Source organism: Coptis chinensis, chromosome 5, assembly GCF_015680905.1.
Source record: "Coptis chinensis isolate HL-2020 chromosome 5, ASM1568090v1, whole genome shotgun sequence".
Taxonomy (NCBI): domain Eukaryota; kingdom Viridiplantae; phylum Streptophyta; class Magnoliopsida; order Ranunculales; family Ranunculaceae; genus Coptis; species Coptis chinensis.
The window spans coordinates 64,116,136-64,136,128 of record NC_141460.1 but is presented as its reverse complement, the minus strand read 5'-3'; the positions used below and the strand labels follow the sequence as shown (position 1 = coordinate 64,136,128).

Here is a 19,993-nt window from a genome sequence, read left to right as displayed (position 1 = left end):
AAAGGAAAGATAATTCTTCACGATATACTCTAGAGCGTGTGCACCCCTTGACGAAGCCAATCTTGAGCACGTGCGCCCCTATGGAGAATAATGACAGCGACTGCTAAGATATATGAGGGCGTGCGCACCTTTACGAAGGCAATCTTGAGCATGTGCGCCCCTTTATCAATACGGAGATAGAGAGATTACGGAACCTTGAATACTGACTTCGAGCCATGGAGAATAATGAGACAGAGAGATTGTGGAACTTTGAATATTGACTTCTAATCATGGAGAATAATGAGACAGAGAGATTGTGGAACTTTGAATATTGACTTCTAATCATGGAGAATAATGAGATAGAGAGATTGCAGAACCTTGAATACTTCTTCTTGTGAGAAAAATTGAAACATAAATTGAATACTGAAAATTGAAAAAAAAAAAATTGATTTTGATTTTGATTGTTGGTGAGGATTCCTCTACTTGAGAAGTATTAGTGCTTTCATCTGTATTACAGTGTTTTAGATTCTATTCAAAATTTGGACACTGCCAGGATGCACACTCTCTCAATAACTGAAAAGGAAAGGATAAGAACTGGATGAATGGTTCCAATTATCTACAACAATTTGGAAAGATGAAGTAAGTGGGTACTCCACTGCTAATTCGTGGGTACTCCACTGCTAATTCATGAGACAAGCGATTTCGTGTGAAGTCATTAGGATGTGTTCTGAGTTCGAAAGTCGAGACACATTCCATATCTTTAGACAAGCCTACCCACTTAACTCATTAGTGGTGAGACCGTGAGACCACGGTCTAAGAATCTGGGCTCGAGTAGTCTCTCAATGGGATACTTCACTTGCTTGTGTCTTGGCCAAATGAACCACATACGATACGAAGAAGAGCGTGATGATGCGGAACTCCGTGGCAGTTTAAATTCTAACATAATAGAAAGTGTAGGCTTTAGAAACTATAGACTAGAATCTATAGTCTATAGTTTCTATTTTTTTTTTTTTTTTTTTTTTTATCCAAAAAAAAAATAATCTCTAGTAGAACTAAAATTTCGTGATGTTTCTAAGTTTATCTCCAAAACATGTAGATTTTAGAAATTTTAGACTCAACTAAAATTTAGAAATGTATCTAGTTAAGAAACTTGCATTGTTCTCTAGTTCTAAACTCTAAGAAGCCATAGTAGTAAATTGTTTGAGTTCTATTTCTTACCCCTCGAGAATGAGTTCTGCATCACCACCAATTTCTTCTTCTTCACTTGGCAATAGTGATATCGTTTACATATTTCTCGTTTTAATACTTACGTGCTCTATAGCCGTGGTTCTGTTGTGTTTGTATGGAATTCTATTTTACTGTTGCCAACTGGTAGACAGAAGCACAATAGATATTGAAAGCAGCAATGGGGGCGGTGAAGTCGGTGCTGGTCATGAAGAAGTTTTGTATTGCAATGACCACCAGTTTTGTATGGCATTGAGCCACCTTCTCAAACTACAGAAATATCTAAATATCGGGTGGTGTGTTTTAATTCTGCTGAACGTGAGGAAGCATCAGAATGTGCGATTTTAACCAGAGCATAACCGAAGCTAAGATAGCTTAGGTAGCTACTGATCACACACATCTATAGTCTAATCGAATTGGTACCAAAAAAATATAAAAACCAAATAATAATCTAACATTGATAATTAAAAATCAATCACAAACATACCACGATACTTAAATAAGTCAATTGGCTAGAAGGGTATCTCCAATGAAACCTGTTGTTTGTGGCAATAGAGCCTTGAACAAATCAGCGAAACAATTCTTATCCTATTAGAAATCATCGGAATAGTCTCCCTAATATTGGGAGCTATCATGGTATTTGAATTGATGGGAAGACATGTTCTGGGAAAAGCTACCATGGGCTCAGGCCAAGCTCAAACATTTTTGCTAATAGATCAAATTACATGTGTTTGCGGAAGCCAAGGTCTTAAGGATATCTCCAGTGAAACCAGCTGTTTTTTGGGAAAAGCTACCATGGGCTCAGGCTAAGCTCAAACATTTTTGGTAATATATCAAATTATATGTGTTTGCGGAAGCCAAGGTCTGAAGGATATCTCTAGTGAAACCTATTGTTTTCGGCAATAAAGCCTTGAACAATTTCCACGCAAGGTTCCGAAACACCTGAAAATAGAGAAGGTTTTTTCTTTTCGTAAGAAACCGATCGAATCAAATTTCTTTGTAAGCAGTCGAATATTTAGAGAAGGAAATAAAATGTTTACTCGCAAAAGCCTTTTTTGTTGGGTTTAATTTAGCTTTCCTTTTTGGGTAGGAAAAGTTTCAATCCGGAAGGACTGCTTTGGTTGTTTTTAGTAGTACTAAGTAGGACTCTTAAAGTATTTGGGTAGGAAGAGTTTCAATCTGGAAGGACTGCTTTGGTTGTTTTTAGTAGTACTAAATAGGACTCTTAAAGTATTTTTAGCACAAATCCCGAGGAAATCAGGATCACCACTTAAGCCCTTATAACTTTGCTTAAAAATTGAGCTGTTTTGTAAAAAACCAATCGAATCAAATGTCTTTGTAAGCAGTCGAATATTTAGAGAATGAAATAAAATGTTTGCTCGTAAAAATCTTTTTTGTTGGGTTTAATTTAGCTTTCATTTTTGGGTAGGAAGAGTTTCAATCCAGAAGGATTGCTTTGGTTGTTTTTAGTAGTACTAAATATGACTCTTAAAGTATTTGGGTAGGAAGAGTTTCAATCCGGAAGGACTGCTTTGGTTGTTTTTAGTAGTACTAAATAGGACTCTTAAAGTATTTTTAACACAAATCCCGAGAAAATCAGGATCACCACTTAAGCCCTTATAACTTTGCTTAATAAGGAGCTGAATATTTAGAGAAGAAAATAAAATGTTTACTTATAAAAGCCTCTTTTGTTGGGTTTAATTTAGCTTTCCTTTTTGGGTAGGAAGAGTTTCAATCCGGAAGGACTACTTTGTTTGTTTTTAGTAGTACTAAATAGGACTCTTAAAGTATTTGGGTAGGAAGAGTTTCAATCTAGAAAGATTGCTTTGGTTGTTTTTAGTAGTACTAAATATGACTCCTAAAGTATTTTTAGCACAAATCCCGAGGAAATCAGGATCACCACTTAAATCCTTATAACTTTGCTTAAAAACTTAGCTGTTTTGTAAGAAACCGATCGAATCAAATGTCTTTGTAAGCAGTCGAATATTTAGAGAATGAAATAAAATATTTACTCGTAAAAGTCTTTTTTGTTGGGTTTAATTTAGCTTTCATTTTTGGGTAGAAAGAGTTTCAATCCAGAAGGATTGCTTTGCTTGTTTTTAGTAGTACTAAATAGGACTCTTAAAGTATTTGGGTAGGAAGAGTTTCAATCCGGAAGGACTACTTTGGTTGTTTTTAGTAGTACTACATAGGACTCTTAAAGTATTTTTAGCACAAATCCCGAGAAAATCAGGATCACCACTTAAGCCCTTATAACTTTGCTTAATAAGCAGCCGAATATTTAGAGAAGGAAATAAAATGTTTACTCGTAAAAGCCTTTTTTGTTGGGTTTAATTTAGCTTTCCTTTTTGGGTAGGAAGAGTTTCAATCCGGAAGGACTGCCTTGTTTGTTTTTAGTAATACTAAATAGGACTCTTAAAGTATTTGGATAGGAAGAGTTTCAATCTGGAAGGACTGGTTTGGTTGTTTTTAGTAGTACTAAATAGGACTCTTAAAGTATTTTTAGCACAAATCCCGAGAAAATCAAGACCACCATTTAAGCCCTTATAACTTTGCTTAAAAACTGAGCTGTTTTGTATTATAGCTATGGAATCCATCCATATAATGATATATAGTACAGTGCTGGACTATTGGATCAAGTTATAGGCAGTGGCCTAAGTGTCTGTGTGTTAGATTATTCAGCTTAAACAATCCCAATTTTTTATGGTTAAAACCTTTCAACCAGATCATAACCGAAGCTAAGATAGCTTAGGTAGCTATTGATCACACACATCTATAGTCTAATCGAATTGGTACCTAAAAAATATAAAAACCAAATAATGATCTAACATTGGTAATTAAAAATCAGTCACAAACATACCACGATACTTAAATCAGTCAATTGGCTAGAAGGGTATCTCCAATGAAACATGTTGTTTGTGGCAATAGAGCCTTGAACAAATCAGTAAAACAATTCTTACCCTATTAGAAATCATCAGAATAATCTCCCTAATATTGGGAGCTATCATGGTATTTGAATTGATGGGAAGACATGTTCTGGGAAAAGTTACCATGGGCTCAGGCCAAGCTCAAACATTTTTGCTAATAGATCAAATTACATGTGTTTGCGGAAGCCAAGGTCCCAAGGTTATCTTCAGTGAAACCTGCTGTTTTCTGGGAACCGCGCGGTTTTGCCAAAACCGCGTTAGAGATTTGGAAAGAAATTAAATCAGAAAGTTAATGTGCGACACATCGCGCGGTTTTGCCAAAACTACGTGTGCTTGGGCTTTTATGATGGGCTTCAGTGCGCGGTGTTAAGAAAACCACGTGGGCTATATGGCGCGGTTTATCCAAAACCGCGTTATTTGATGTCGAAAATTTGAAGCTTCTCCTAAAGTTGATTGGTATTTTTTTGGCTTGGTTCAAAAATTTGGTGTTTTCTTGGTTTCTCTCCTATAGATGCTCTTACAATCTAGTAGATCTTGTTGACTGGTTGGCAAGGTACTATTGTGGTGGGTGTAGTGTGAGTGTGTGACTGGGAAGGTGTTATTATGCATATAGCATTTTGATTTTTTAATTAGTTATTGATTTTGTTCTTGTTTGATTGTTTTGGTACCTGGTAGGCTGACTTAACATGGGCTCTCACAAATCCCAACTTCATAGCTCATGGCTTCCTAAATATATGAAGCAATTACTGTATTATCCATCACATATTTTCATGATTTAAAAGAGAAAGTTAAATTAGATTAAATTATAATATAAAGGAAAAGGTAGAGATTAGAGAATACAAACAATTCGACATATTTAACAATGAAATAATAAATTTAATTATAAAAAAGCTCCTATTTTGAGGGAGAGGGGCTCTATCTCCAGTGAAACATGCTGTTTTCTAGGAAATGCTAACATAGGCTCAGGCCAAGCTCAAATATTTTTGGGAATAGATCAAATTACATGTGTTTGTGGAAGCTAAGGTCCGAAGGATATCTCCAGTGAAACCTGCTGTTTGCGGCAATAACGCCTTGAACAATTTCCACTTAAGGTTCCGAAACACCTAAGCTAAAGATAGAGAAGGTTTTTTCTTTTCGTAAGAAATAGATCGAATCAAATTTCTTTGTAAGCAGTCGAATATTTAGAGAAGGAAATAAAATGTTTACTCGTAAAAGCCTTTTTTGTTGGGTTTAATTTAGCTTTCCTTTTTGGGTAGGAAGAGTTTCAATTCGGAAGAACTGCTTTGGTTGTTTTTAGTAGTACTAAATAGGACTCTTAAAGTATTTGGGTAGGAAGAGTTTCAATCCGGAAGGACTGCTTTGGTTGTTTTTAGTAGTACTAAATTGGACTCTTAAAGTATTTTTTTTTAGCACAAATCCCGAGGAAATTAGGACCACCACTTAAGCCCTTATAACTTTGCTTAATAAGCAGTCAAATATTTAGAGAAGGAAATAAAATGTTTACTCGTAAAAGCCTTTTTTGTTGGGTTTAATTTAGCTTTTCTTTTTAGGTAGGAAGAGTTTCAATCCGGAAGGACTGCTTTGGTTGTTTTTAGTAGTACTAAAATAGGGCTCTTAAAGTTTTTGGGTAGGAAGAGTTTCAATCTGGAAAGACTGCTTTTGTTGTTTTTAGTAGTACTAAATAGGACTCTCAAAGTATTATTAGCACAAATCCTGAGGAAATCAGGACCACCACTTAAGCCCTTACAACTCTGCTTAAAAACTGAGCTTTTTTGTATTATAGATTTCCTATATGTAAAGTCCCACGTTTCTATAAGTGTGGACATCCATATCTAGTAGTTCTATTCTTATGTTTTAGGTTACTTCACACCCAAGGTAGGTTAGTATAAATATGTAACTCTGGGTAGAAAAAACTCAACTCTCTGAACTCTAACCCTAATCAATTAATCAATCAATCAATCTCTATTCATCTCCATTGTTCTTCTTCTTGGTTTCTCTCAATATATCAATATCACAACTCTCCTAGCATCACCACTAACATGGAATTTATGATGGTATTAGAGCGTCAGGTTCAAATCAAATCAAAGTTTAGTGGTATGCTAGGAGAGGAATCTCTCAAAATCAACAATCAAAATCAAAATCATTTTTTTTTTTCAATTTTCAGTATTCAATTCAAGTTTCAATCTTTCTCACAAAAAGAATTTTTTCTATCTCGATTCAAGTTTCAATCTTTCTCTGGATGGATTTACTGTTCATCGTTCATGTTCACCGGTATTGTTCATCGTATTGTTCACCAAGATCGTTTCATCGCCCCATTCATCGCATCTTGTTCATTGTAATCGCTTATAATAATCGCTTGTTCACCGATCATCGTTCATTGTCATGTTCAAGGCACTTTTCAAGATTTCACAATCTCTCATCTCATTATCCTCCATGGTTTGAAGTCAGTATTCAAGGTTCCGCAATCTCTCTGTCTCGTTATTCTCCATGGTTCGAAAGCCAAGTAATCTCTCTGTCTCCGTATTGATCAAGGCGCGCATGCGCTCAAGATTGTCTTAGTACAAGCGCACACGCCTTCTTTAGTATTCAAAGTTCGTCTAGTGGAAGGCATGCATGTGCTCGGTTTCAGCCTTCTGCTAGGCGCGCACACGCTCTGGGCTAATCGTCTCTATATCTCAGGTTCAGTTTTCCATATTCTTCAGCAGTTTCTCCTCGTCTCAACTAATATGATTTGGTAGAATTCTTGATTATTGGTTGGTTGATAAGTTGTTTCCTTTATAAGGGTTTGACTCCCTTTCATGTCATGGTTCTAAAATCTATGGTGTTTCACCGGCTTTATGTTTTAGCCTTCTTATTGATGGTTTAGCTTTTCAGGTTTTGATTCCTTTTATGCCACAGTGGTGCCAAGTACTCAGGTGTTTCATTTATTTCTTGTTGAGCTCTTTGGCTGAAAAGCACGAGCTTTCTATTCATTTCTCAAGTTGCAGTCACATCATCATTGCCCTATTCAGATTCATCTCTCAGGTTGCAGTCACATCATCAGTGCACTATTCAGATTCATCTCTCAGGATGCAGTCATCACATAGGTGTTCTGTTTCCAGTTTGTGCCTGTGGTACAACTTCAGTTTTCAGGTTAGGCCATTGTCTACACCGACAGTTTCACTTTCCAGAACGTCTCGTCTCAACAGTTGTTCGAGTTCTTCAACTAAAGGCAGGTATATGCGAAAGGGAGAGTTGTATTCTTATCTTCTCTTTCTGCTATTCAAGTTGTAATTTGCATAGTTTGCTGTATTACAGCTTGAGGGGGAGTATTAGACTATGTCCTATATGTAAAGTCCTACGTTTCTATAAGTATGGACATCCATATCTAATAGTTTCTATTATCATGTTTTGGTTTACTTCACACTCAAGGTAGGGTAGTATAAATATGTAACTTTGGGTAGAGAAAACTCAACTCTCTGAACTCTAACCTTAATCAATCAATCAATCAATTTTTATTAATCTCTATTGTTCTTCTTCTTGGTTTCTCTCAATATATCAATATCACAACTCTCCTAACATCACCATTAATACGGAATTTAACATTAATTTGTCATTCTATTCCGTCTGCGTCTTTGAATAGCAAGAGTTTAAGTCAGTTTTGTTGCATATGTTGTGTAATTGAAAAAAGAAAATGCACCCTTGATGGAGACTTGTATGCCTCGACTCCTTGAGTTTCTTTTTAAGGAAATAGATGTTTCAATTTCGTTCTGTCTTAATCTTTAATCCAAAGAGCGCCTCTCTTAAAATTTAAGAGAATCACTAGCACTGTGTTTCCAGTAAATTGTTCTTCAGGACAATGGACCGTCACCAGTGGCTTAGTAAATTGTTCAGGACATGAGAAATAGAATATCAAGTAATTATGTAATAAAGTTTATCATAACCATTTTCAATGGTCTCTCCCTTCCATATGTGCTCAATAATTAGGGGCCTTCAAATAAGGCGGATCTGCACTGGCTCTCCTTAAATACTCACCTACCATTAGTATGATAGGTATACACGAGTCGCAGGGCCGGCTAGTTAAGTCATCATCGCACTCACCATAGGGTCACCAACAGAGGGTTAATGAGCCCAGAAAGGCGCCATTCAAGATGCTCTTAAGCAAACATTTTATTAATGATAATCTTCCACAGTAATTATTGATGAATCAACACAACTAAACACTAGTAGTTGTATTAACAAGGCAATCAGATACGTAAGAAAGTAATAACACTGTCAAACACGGTATCTGCCTAATTCATGTTAGAGTGTAGTTCCAGCATCGTTAGGAAATCCTTCCTGCATATCTCCTCTGCACCAGTGTATCCTTGTCGTTGTGAGTATTAGGTGTATAGACCGCCTAATAGGTACATGTATAAGGGAAGACTACGTCATGAATCCAATTATCAGAATTTATAGTTGTCTTTCATGTAACACACCACCTGTTGCTGCAATTGAAAGAAGAGATAAAGAGAAGCAGATTCATTGATTAACATTGCAACTAAAGAAACACATCCACCTTAAGTAACATGTAAAACAATCTCCCTAAAGAAAGGACTAACAGCACATAAATTACATTAATCTCAAATTGTCTCATTCCAAATTATACACAAGAAATAATGGAAAGTACCTATACACCGTTATTATCACGTTCAAAGTCAAATTCTTATGCCAATATTGTTAGGATTCTAATTCAGAAGTTTTGAAGACCAGAACACATTCCATACATGTTAAAGTTGGACAGAAATCCAAATATAAGATATATTGGTCCACAACGCCTGTAGCCTTCATTATAAACTAACATTTTAAGATTTCTGTGATTGGTGCTTGCTAGCAAAGTCGGTAAAACCTTTGGGTGATGATACTAGAGGTCTGGAGCTTGAACCCACCAGCATCAAAGAGGTAATCTCATTTAAAACAGGCTTGCCAATCAAAAAAAAAAAATGCCTACCAAAGTCTGGGCTGGAATAGTTTTTTCATGGGTATGATTGTTTCTTGGCAGAAGGACTTATAGTCTTCTTCTGACTAAGAGCATGAAAGTGTAGAAACCATTTAACTGAAGCATCCATACACTTTAACATAGTTCCTAAAAACTTGCTCGGGAAATCTGTCGCACTGTAGCAAGCATTGCGTTCTAATGAAAAAACATAACCAGACTATCACAATCTACCAACCCTCATAATATAGCTGGTCAATCAATTTTTTTGTGTTACAAATGTAATTAAGTAGGACAAAAAAGAGAGATTGGTAACAAGCACTTACAATCAAGCAGACAAGTATGCATCCTGTTGCACCAGGGAAGAATGCATACCAAAAATTCAAGTGATGCAACTTAGCCCCGTCTATGAACAATATTGGCAAGCTTGCAGCTGCATAGCAAGGAGACATAAATTAACAGCATTATGAGGATGCAATATGAATATATACTACCCTTCAAATGAAGCTATTGCAGTGGGAACTTAAAAGAAACTAGTAAGTTAGTCAGACCTGGTGGATGTGTGGAACGAGTGTATAGCATGAAAGCTATGGACACAGCCAGAGCACTGCTCCTAGCTAACCACCCTGGACCCAAAAGTGAGAAAGCCAGAACTCCAATTGCCGCACAACCAATCTGAGCCACGAACGTGTTGTACTTCTGTAACAGGATGAAGGCATAAGGTACTGGTATTGTATTATACTACTGCAGATCATTCCGCAAGGATATGAGAATTGGCCCTTTCATATGTGTTCAACCGTTACTAGCTCTCCTTCCATGTGTGGAGACAGGGACGAATTGGGGGGTAGGGGTGGGGCAATAGTACTGATGTAAATGGCCGGTTCTAACTAGCTTAGTTGGTAAAGTTTGTGTGAGTTGTTACTATGACAGATCTTATTTGAACCACACCAAAACGATAATACTCGTTTAGCTAGTTAGCTGACCAAATGTAAGGAGGTCGGGAAGGTCTAGCAATAAACAGAGAGCCACTGGAGTTGCCCTGATATCGTTTAGGAAAAAAAGTTGTTATCAAATTTATCAGTGAATTCAATACATATTGTCTAGCACATACAGCTACTGGACTTGTGTCCAAGTCTATGTGAAAGAAACCATTAATTTATAGTGTTCAGTTATCACAGGTTAAGTTATGACATATGAACATTGATCAGGCACTGTAGTGACTAGTGAGTATGACAATGATGGACCTTATAAGGGATTGCGTATCACAATATTTTGCTGTAGAATAGACATGAACACTAGGAACTGTCACTCAAGAATCATAGAAAGTTTGACATTATTTTTAAAACAAACAGAAATAATGGTTGAGAAATTTGTGTAACATGAAATAGAAATTTGTGTAACCAAACCATACTGATAAATAGAATCAAATGATCTATAATGTATCCTACTATAAATTACCCGTGACTTCGTCACTATTACTTTGAGGCTTTAGTTTCATTCAATTACTAAAGTAAAAGCAATATACATGCATTTCATGCTAAATCTTGTGGTCCGTTCAAGTAAGGTATGTGACATGTAAAGAATTATAAATTCCTAATAATTCGGTTATTAGTTGCACTGTTTTCTAATAATTCGGTTATTTGGATCATAAATAGGATTTGTTTCCTACTTAAACTCTAAAGACTTTGTTAGAACACATATCTCGACGCAATATATTTGATTTCAGTCACAAATTACCTTTTCTAATATTAAATCTGAACCACCACTTAACAATAGAATACCTTGAGATCAGTCTCTTCTACTAGATTTTGGACCCGGGCATACGCCCGAAATCTATTAAATATTTTGTATGCTGAAAAGGCTTTACAAAATGTCTCACACAAATTTTCAAATCAGAATATATTTTTATTGAAAATAAACCGAAATACGTTAATGAGCAGCGATTATGGTGCATAAGTACTTTGAAATTAAGAGATCAAATTGAGATTGTCTCTTCACTTTGTGGTTTAGGATATTAATCCATAATTTTCAAATAGAATTATCTTAAACTCGATCTAGCTTGTATAATAGTTTTCTTAGATTTATGGTGATTTAGTGGCAAATTTTCGAATCAGAATATATTTTTATTGAAAATAAACCGAAATACGTTAATGAGCAGCGATTATGGTGTATAAGTACTTGGAAACTAAGGGATCAAATTGAGATAGCCTATTCACTTTGTTGTTTAGGATATTAATCCGTAATTTTCAAATGTAATTATTTTAAACTCGATCTAGCTTGTATAATAGTTTTATTAGATTTATGGTGATTCAGCGGTAAATCATCACCGCTCAGCATACGTACTAATGTGTACAAATCACTAAAACAGATTGATTGTTTCCATATCCTCAAATAATACACTACTCTCACTTGAAAAGATTTATCACATAAACGTGTCCTACAAACAGGTGCCGTTATATTAAATTATTCTAAAAAATATTAGCAACTATGTATAGCTATGAGATATGAAAATTATATTAATTACTCATTTAAATTTCTTGCACCACTCTCTATAAAAAGGAATCATCAAACATTCATAAAACTCATCGACTTCTTTTTATTGTTAGGTTTAACAATAGAAGTTTGATTGAAGTTTTGTGAAAATGTCCAATGTGTCGAAGATAATATTGAAGCTACTTGAATAGCAAGGCATTCCTAATCACAATAAAAGAATTATGATAAACACTACTTAAAATGCAAAACTATATTTGTCGAGACATTTATTCCCCCTACATATAATACAAATATGTTTTAGGGTTATTAGTTCAATGCATTTGCATTTAGTTTTCGATTTTCCATTAATTATTCTTTGAAGTTAGTTTAATGTAGACGTTGCATTCGGTTTCCAAATTTTCATTAATTATTCTTTGAGGTTAGTTCAATGCAGTTGCATCAAGTTTCCAATTTCCTGTTCATTATTATTTGAGGTTAGTTCAATGCAATTGCATCCACTTTATGATTTCCCGTTAGTTATTCATTAAGATTAATTCAAGATTGCATCCAGTTTTTCCATGTTTTGTTAATTAGTATTTGAGATTAGTTCTCCGTTAATTACTCTTTGAGGTTAGTTTAATACATCTACATTCGGTTTCTAATTTTCCGTTAATTGTTTTTTCTAGGTTAGTTCGATAGTTTACAATTTCTATACAATTTGCATACATGTAAGAGTCTATTTTTATAAACTCACTTTTGTTTTCGCGTTCCTAATTACTCGTGAATTACTCATGTGAAGGCTAAAAAGTAGACATTTATGCTTTTGAGATCGATGTGATCTGATTACATCCCGACTTAGATTTCAGTTAACTATTTTTTGAAATTATTTCAATGTATTTGCATCAAATTTCGATTTTCGTTAGTTAATCTCGATTTTAGTTTAATGCGGTTGTATCCGGTTTTTTGGTATTCCGTTAATTATTCTTTCGAGGTTAGTTCAATGCAATTGCATCCAATTTCCAATTTTATGTTAATTGTTCTTTGAGATTAGTTCAATGCATTTGCATCAAGCTTAGATTTCCGTTAATTATTTTTTGAGGTTAGTTCAATGCGATTTACATCAAATTTATAATTTTCCGTTAATTATTCATTTAGGTTAGTTGGTCGTAGTTTCATCAATTTTTCAATGTTTCGCTAATTAGTCTTTGAGATTAGTTCATTCAGATCCGGATCCAGTTTCGATTTCCGTTAATAACTCTTTAAGGTTAGTTCAATACATGCATCTAGTTTTTGATTATTTATGCTTTGAGGTTAATTCGATGCAACTATATCGGTTTCTTATTTTCAGTTAATTATTCTTTCGAGATTATTTCAATGTATTTGCATTTAGTTTCGATTTCCCACCAATTATTCTACGAGGTTAGTTGATCAATGCAACAGATTCGATTTTTGATTTTATGTTAATTATTTTTTTTAGTTTAGTTCAATACATTTGCATCCAGTTTCCGGTTTCCCATTAATTATTATCTGAGGTTTGTTTGATGTATTTGCATACCGTTTCCTATTTCTCGTTAAATATTTTTCAAGGATTTGCATCCAATTTCTAATTTCCCGTTAGTTATCATCTGACGTTAGTTTAATGCAATTGCACCCGAGTTTCGATTTCTAGTTAATTACTTTTTTTGAGTTTAGTTTATTGCATTTGCATAAAGTTTCCGATTTCCCGTTAATTACTCTTTGAGCTCAGTTATGTATTTTAATCCAATTTCCGATTTTAATTATCCATTGTGGTGTGTAATACCAACGTCTACTGATCCATCTGTAGTGTCCTTGCAAACATGACATAAAAAGTAAATTATGCTTGATTTACTATATGTGGGATCATTGAAGATTATCCAGTTCCCGATTTCCCATTAATTATTCTTTAAATTATGCATGACTCACTATGTGAAATCTTCAAAGATTATCTATTTAACGGGTGTTGTTATATTAATTATTCTCGAAAAATATTTGCAAATATCTTGTAACTATTATATATTAATATTATATTGATCACTCAACCAAATTTCTTATAACGTGAAAACCTCACTCTCCATTAGAAAAAAAGAACTTACCTTTGATAAAACCCTTCAACTTCATTTTGTTGTTTAATAATAGATGTTTGATTGAAGTTTTGTGAGATTGCCTAATAAGGTGAAGTTCATATATATATTGAAGCTACTTAATAGCAAGGAGTTCCCAATCATACGGAAAGAGATAAGATAAACACCATTTTAAATGCAAAACTATACTTATCGAGACATTCCCACAACATATAACCCAACTATGTTTTGAGATTAGTTTAATGCATTTGCATCCAGTTTCTGATTTTTGTTAGTTATATTTTGAGGTTAGTTCAATGCAGTTGTATCCAATTTTGAATTCCCGTTATTTATTTTTTTAGATCAGTTCAATGCAGTTATATGCAGTTTCTAATTTCTCGTTAATTATTCTTTTCGATTAGTTCAATACATTTGCATCCAATTTCCAATTTCACATTAATTGTTCTTTCGAGGTCGGTTTAATGCATTTGCATCCGGGGTTCTAATTTCCATTAATTATTACGTGAGATTAGTTTAATGTATTTGCATCCAGGTTTCGATTTCGTTTATTATTTGATAAAGTTGCATTTTGCATCTAGTTTCCGATTTCCTGTTAATTATTGTTTGAGGTTAGTTCAATGAATTTGCATCCAGTTTTCGATTTCCCGTTAATTATTTCTTGAGATTAATTAAATGCATTTGCATCCATTTTATTTTTTGAGATTAGTCAGTGCAGTTGCATCCGGTTTCCGATTTTCCGTTAATTATTTTTTAAGATTAGTTATACGCATTTGCATCGTGTTTCCAATTTATAAATAATTTTTCTTTGAGGTTAGTTCAATGCAGTTGCATCAAGTTTTCGATTTCCAGTTAATTTAATCTTTGAGGGTTAGCTCAATGCATTTGCATCTAGTTTCCGATTTTTCGACAATTATTTTTTTATGTTAGTTTGATATATTTGCATCGAAATTTTGATTTTCCGTTAATTATTATTTGAGGTTAGTTTAATGCAGTTGTATCCATATTCTAATTTTTTATTAATTACTTTTTAAGATTAGTTTAATGTTTGCATTTGCATCCAGTTTTTTATTTCCCGTTAAATATTATTTGAGGTTAGTTCGATGCATTTATATCCAGTTTTCGGTTCCTTATTAATTGTTTTTTTATGTTAGTTTCATTTAGTATTATATGTTTTTTAAAATATTTGTCATTATTGCTTTGCCGTTATTTATTTATTTATTTTTTTTTCATTTTCTATTATATATTTTGTGATGTTATTTTTTGTATAATTATTTTTAACTATGTTTTGAGGCCGTGTTAAGGATATATTCAAAATAAGTCGGTGTTTAATCATATACACTAAAATTGTATGATTTGTAATACGGAATTAGTTTCTACAAATCACCTAATTTTTAGTAATTGTTTTTATTTGATCAAATATATAAGAATTTGAACACTAAAAGTGTTTTATTCGTAATAAGAAATTACCTTTTACAAATCACCTATTTTTTAACAATTTTTTTTATTTGATCAAATATATAAGAATTGGAAATACAATCAAACTCTCTAAATATAAAAATTAGAAATACACTCAAAATCTCCAAAGAGATTCTATATACGTAGGATTATAGGCTATTAGAAAAGACTGTCTTTCATATTAGAGTGCCACATAGGAGAGAGAAAATTCTCTATTAGAGGTCTCTGCTTTAGTATATAGATAGTAGATTATGTTAGATTGACAAGTATGCAAACCGTGCTAGGCACCTAGCTTTTTTTTTTCCTAAGTGACATTAGAAAGTTTTTTTCTAAATTCTTAATAAAAGAGGCCTTGTTCTAAATTACGGGAGGGAAATGGAGAATAATTAAATAATTTAAGTGACATTAGGGGGTTCTTCTAAATTATTAATAATGAGGGGTGGTTCTCATTTTTGTGAGAGGTGTTTATAAATTGAGCAAATAAGGAGATTTCAATTTGTCTCGATAGTGGAGAGTGGGTTCTGAAAACCCAGCTATCATAAGATTTGGATTATAAATAGGATTTGTTTCCTGCTTAAACTCTAAAAACCACCCCACTTAATAATAGAATACCTCGAGATCAGTCTCTTCTATTATGTTAGATTGATTAGACGCTACACACTAGTCTCGCTTCACTAACAACACTAGAACACCATATTAGGGACCTCTTATTGACATGAATTTTGGAAAAAGCCCAATAAGAAGAAAACACAATGAATCCAAGATTGTGGGCTCAACAAACTAACAAATACAATGGGCCTAAAAGGAGAACTATAAAGGTGAATGGAAGAGGATGTACCCGAGCAGCAGGGGAGGAAGGAGTAGCGAACAGTACGGCACAAACAGCTCCCAAGGGTGCAATGGACATTGAAATTCCTTTTGGTGCCAACATTTGGTCCATCTTTCCCAATGATGCCATCGCCACAAATGCTCCTATATAGAAGAAACATTACACTCATTACAATTTACAAGGTCATTCTCGTCGTTTCACATGCTAATAAAGAAATAATGAGACAAAGACAGAGAGATGCCTGCAGAAGGCCAGAAGATGTCGCTGAGAGAAGGAGCTGGTGTTTTTTCATCAGGTTTCCAAGATTCATCCCAAAATGGCGAAACTGTGTTACTTGATGCATTCACCAACGTTGTTTTACGATTGTTGGTGCTGCTTCTGTGTGTGGTTGGGTTGATGAATAGTAGTGCATACACATTCCTTGGTGTGACTCTTTGTTTATTGGTTAAAGAAGTGGAGAAAGATATCTTTGATGAAAAAGAAGATGTGAGTAATGGCTTGTGGTAATGATGCTGATGATGGTGATATCCACATCGAAGTTGAATTGCCATGGTTTGTTTGTGCAAGAGAGAACGAAAGAGAGTACGTGGTGGGCGTTTAAAGAAAGGAAAGGATGGTGTGGCTTTTGAACGTTATTTTGTATTTTTTGTGGGCTTTTAGTGATGCTGAAAAGGCAAATAATACTGGGAGAGGGCAGAGGATGAAATCATCAGTTATTAAGTTGCCGCTTCTTTCCACTTGTCAGTTATTTGTCTGATTACTCTATCATCCAGATCAGACAGCGTACCAACTACCACGCATTAGCAAAATGCCAACATAGGGTGATCTTGGACACCCATAAAAACACTCCCCACCCCCATAACAAATTAAAGTTTTTGTTATACCCAACAATTGCCTCAATCCAATAATATCTCCCAAATTAATTTGGAGTATTTTCAAGGGGTATTTAGCTTTTGGGCCCAATTATAATTGGGTAATTTGCGTTTGGTCACCAATTGATCGTTTATTAGACATTGGGCCAAAATTGATGGTGATCCGTCCATAATTTAGAAATTGACACATTTACCCTTACACGTGTGCTGCATGTCTGCACGTGATTGAGATGTTAAAATCCAAAACAAAATTGAGATGTTAAAGCCCAACAATCTTAACGAGTGATGATGTCACATCATCTTCCTCACATCAGAGTAAGAACGAACATAAGCTTTAATGGGTTTTTAAACCCTTGATTCTATCAACCACAATCATCCTTAGGTGATTAAATTGAACATTGAACGGACTCGGCAATATGAAGAAAAGACACAATTTCATGGTTTTGGTATTCAAAGTACTAAAGTTTCACATTACTATGACGATCGAAACTTGATGATCATATCACCATGATCTGATGATCCAAACCCATGGCAAGAAATAATATAACCAGCTGTAACATATTTTCCATCTGTTATTGTCATACCACCATTGCGCCATTAAAGGTATTTGTAATAAGACAACTTAATCCGAAACAAAACTGTAGTGTGTAAATAATCCAACCATGACATAACATACATGAGAATATTAAACTTTGCACCATAAACTTGGATAGGCCTAACTAATCGATGAGAGACCAAAGGGTCCCTCACAGAAAATAGCTTGTTCCAAGACGTCTTCCCATCACAATCCTTTGTAATAACCCATGCATCAACATACTGTCTTGAAGAGGAATCCAACAACGAAAGACGATCATCTAGTACCCCGAGTGCCCAATATTTCAATGGGTCATCACTATTTTGTCTAATGGAATCGGGTGTTGGGAAAACATAAATTCTTCAACCCCGGATGAAAGGACACAATACGTGACTTGGGATTGGAAGAACTATTATCAATGGCTATCCAATGAAGAGACCCATTAGCAAATACAAATGAAACATGTACATAATATTTCCTGATCGAATCCCAACATTGGCGACAAATAATAAGACCCAAATTAATAGTGCGAATCATTAGTTGTGCCACCTCTTCAACATCAACCCATCTCTTGATGTCATTCCTAGCATCCTTCAATCCGTTAATTTCGGTTCTCAAGTTTCCCGATTTTCTTCAAGTCCACACGGGGAGTAATTCATATGCCTTGCAGTGCAATTTCATACCCGAACAACAACATTGACTATGGGACTAACTAAATCCATGCAAGTTTTTATGGTAGCAATTAATGAGAATGAACAAAGAAGAAGAAGTGAATGGAGGCTCTCATGGTGGAACTTGCAGACAATATATAGTTAGTGAAGAAGATGACTTCTTGATACTATATAATTGGGGCCGTTGGATCAAATCTTAGATTTGATGTTGAATTTAAAAATTCACGTGATAAACACGAGCAAGGATGTTTTAGTCATTATACAAAATCTGTTTTTTTACTAACGGTAAAATCACGGTCAATGCAAAGTCAACGCAGTCAACCGTCAATTTTGGCCCAATGTCTAATAAAAGATCAATTGGTGACCAAACGCAAATTATCCAATTATAATTGGGCCCAAAAACTAAATAACCCTATTTTCAATAGAGGCAAAAAAACAAAAACACACATTTTTTTTTTCCGACAATCTTCTTCTTTCTCAATTCGTCAAAATTTGATTTCGATTTTTTTTCCTTCATCCTTATTAGGTTGGTATTCATCTCCATTACTTTGGTATGGTTGATTCAAATTAAAAGTGGATACTTGAATGTTTATAAGTGAGAGAAATGTTGCGAAGAGGTTATTTGAGAAGAAATCAATATCATATTTTTAATAGAAAAAAGAATAAAATGTTCTTGTTCTTTTTCAGTTACAAGTGAAAAACTTAGAATATCTACAGTTAAGTATTGGGTCATTAATCAAAGACCATTAATACTGAGTAGTTGAGAATGCTCCCAGGAAACCACGTCAGTCCTCCTTTTTTTCTCAAAGATAGACACCTCAGCTTTTCCAATAATTCGGCAGAAAAAAAGGAAATCTACGCCCTATTTTCCCAATTTTAATTGTTCGCCGTTCTCACCCTATTAAAACCAATCAAAAAACAAAACAAAAGTCTCGACTTTTCCCCCAAAAACTTCCTCTCAAACCCTGAGCCCTAACCTCAAAACTCCATTCTTCTCCATCTCGCTCACTCTCTCGCAGTCAACAGGTAATCTTTTCATCTCTTTCCGCGTTTTATTTCATCGAGGTCAGCACACTGCAACATTGTCTAAAAAACAAAGCCCTTTTTTTACATTCACTTCATTTAACTGTTAAGTGGATATGGATAACCAGATAGTACTAGCTGAGGACAAAAAATATTACCCAACAGTTGAAGAAGTATATGGTGAGGATGTCGAAACATTAGTTATGGATGAAGATGAATTACCATTAGAAGTACCGATTATTTAACCCGTTAGAAATGTTAAGTTTGAAGTTGGGGTTAAAGATGTTTCCACGTATGTTTCCACACAGTTTTAGTTTGGTTTAATGGAGAATCCTACTTTAGTTAGGAATGTGGCTTCACAGTTTTTGTTTGGTTTAATGGAGAATCCTACTTTAGTTAGGAATGTGGCTTTAGTGGGTCATTTACAATATGGGAAGACTTTGTTTATGGATATGTTAGTTGAACAGACATATCATATATATATCTACGTTTGATATCATACATCTATGTTTGATTCGAATAGTGAGAAACATATGAGGTATACTGATACTAGGATTGATAAACAAGAGAGGAGAATTTCCATTAAGGTTGTACCTATGTCTTTGGTTTTGGAAGATAGTAATGCTAAGTCTTATTTGTGTAATGTTATGGATACTCCTGGTCATGTTAATTTCTCGGATGAGATGACATTGCTATTTTTTACGAATTTGCGATGGTGCGGTTTTGGGTTGTTGATGCTGCTGAAGGAGTTATGGTGAGTGGGGTTTTATCTGTTTATGTTATACGCACACACGCCACTTTTGTGTTTAGCAATGTAGCTAATATATATATAATAGGTGTCTAGCATGAATCCTTAAACAGGGTAAACAAAGTAGCTTATGCTGTTAAGTTGGTGTCCAGCGTGAATTCTT

General features: G+C 34.5%; 1 protein-coding gene across 1 annotated transcript; it reads right to left on the bottom strand.

Moving 5' to 3' along the window:
* Positions 1-8,261: 8,261 nt before the first annotated feature.
* On the bottom strand, positions 8,262-16,593 carry LOC147498317 (Integral membrane HPP family protein). The gene is made up of 5 exons (XM_086560352.1): positions 16,184-16,593; positions 15,952-16,085; positions 9,636-9,783; positions 9,411-9,517; positions 8,262-8,596 (listed from the first exon to the last, which is right to left on the bottom strand). The coding sequence occupies exons 1-5, from the start codon at positions 16,491-16,493 to the stop codon at positions 8,555-8,557; spliced, it is 741 nt and encodes a 246-aa protein (XP_086416478.1). The 5' UTR covers positions 16,494-16,593; the 3' UTR covers positions 8,262-8,554.
* Between the last annotated feature and the right edge of the window lie 3,400 nt (positions 16,594-19,993).

Coding starts and splice junctions, on each gene's coding strand:
- LOC147498317 (XM_086560352.1), bottom strand. CDS start 16,493: ATGGCAATTCAACTTCGATGTGGATATCACCATCATCAGCATCATTAC. Junction 16,086..16,183: donor CATCTTCTGGCCTTCTGCAG/GCATCTCTCTGT, acceptor TCTTCTATATAG/GAGCATTTGTGGCGATGGCA. Junction 8,597..9,410: donor GCATACTTGTCTGCTTGATT/GTAAGTGCTTGT, acceptor TTTCAATTGCAG/CAACAGGTGGTGTGTTACAT.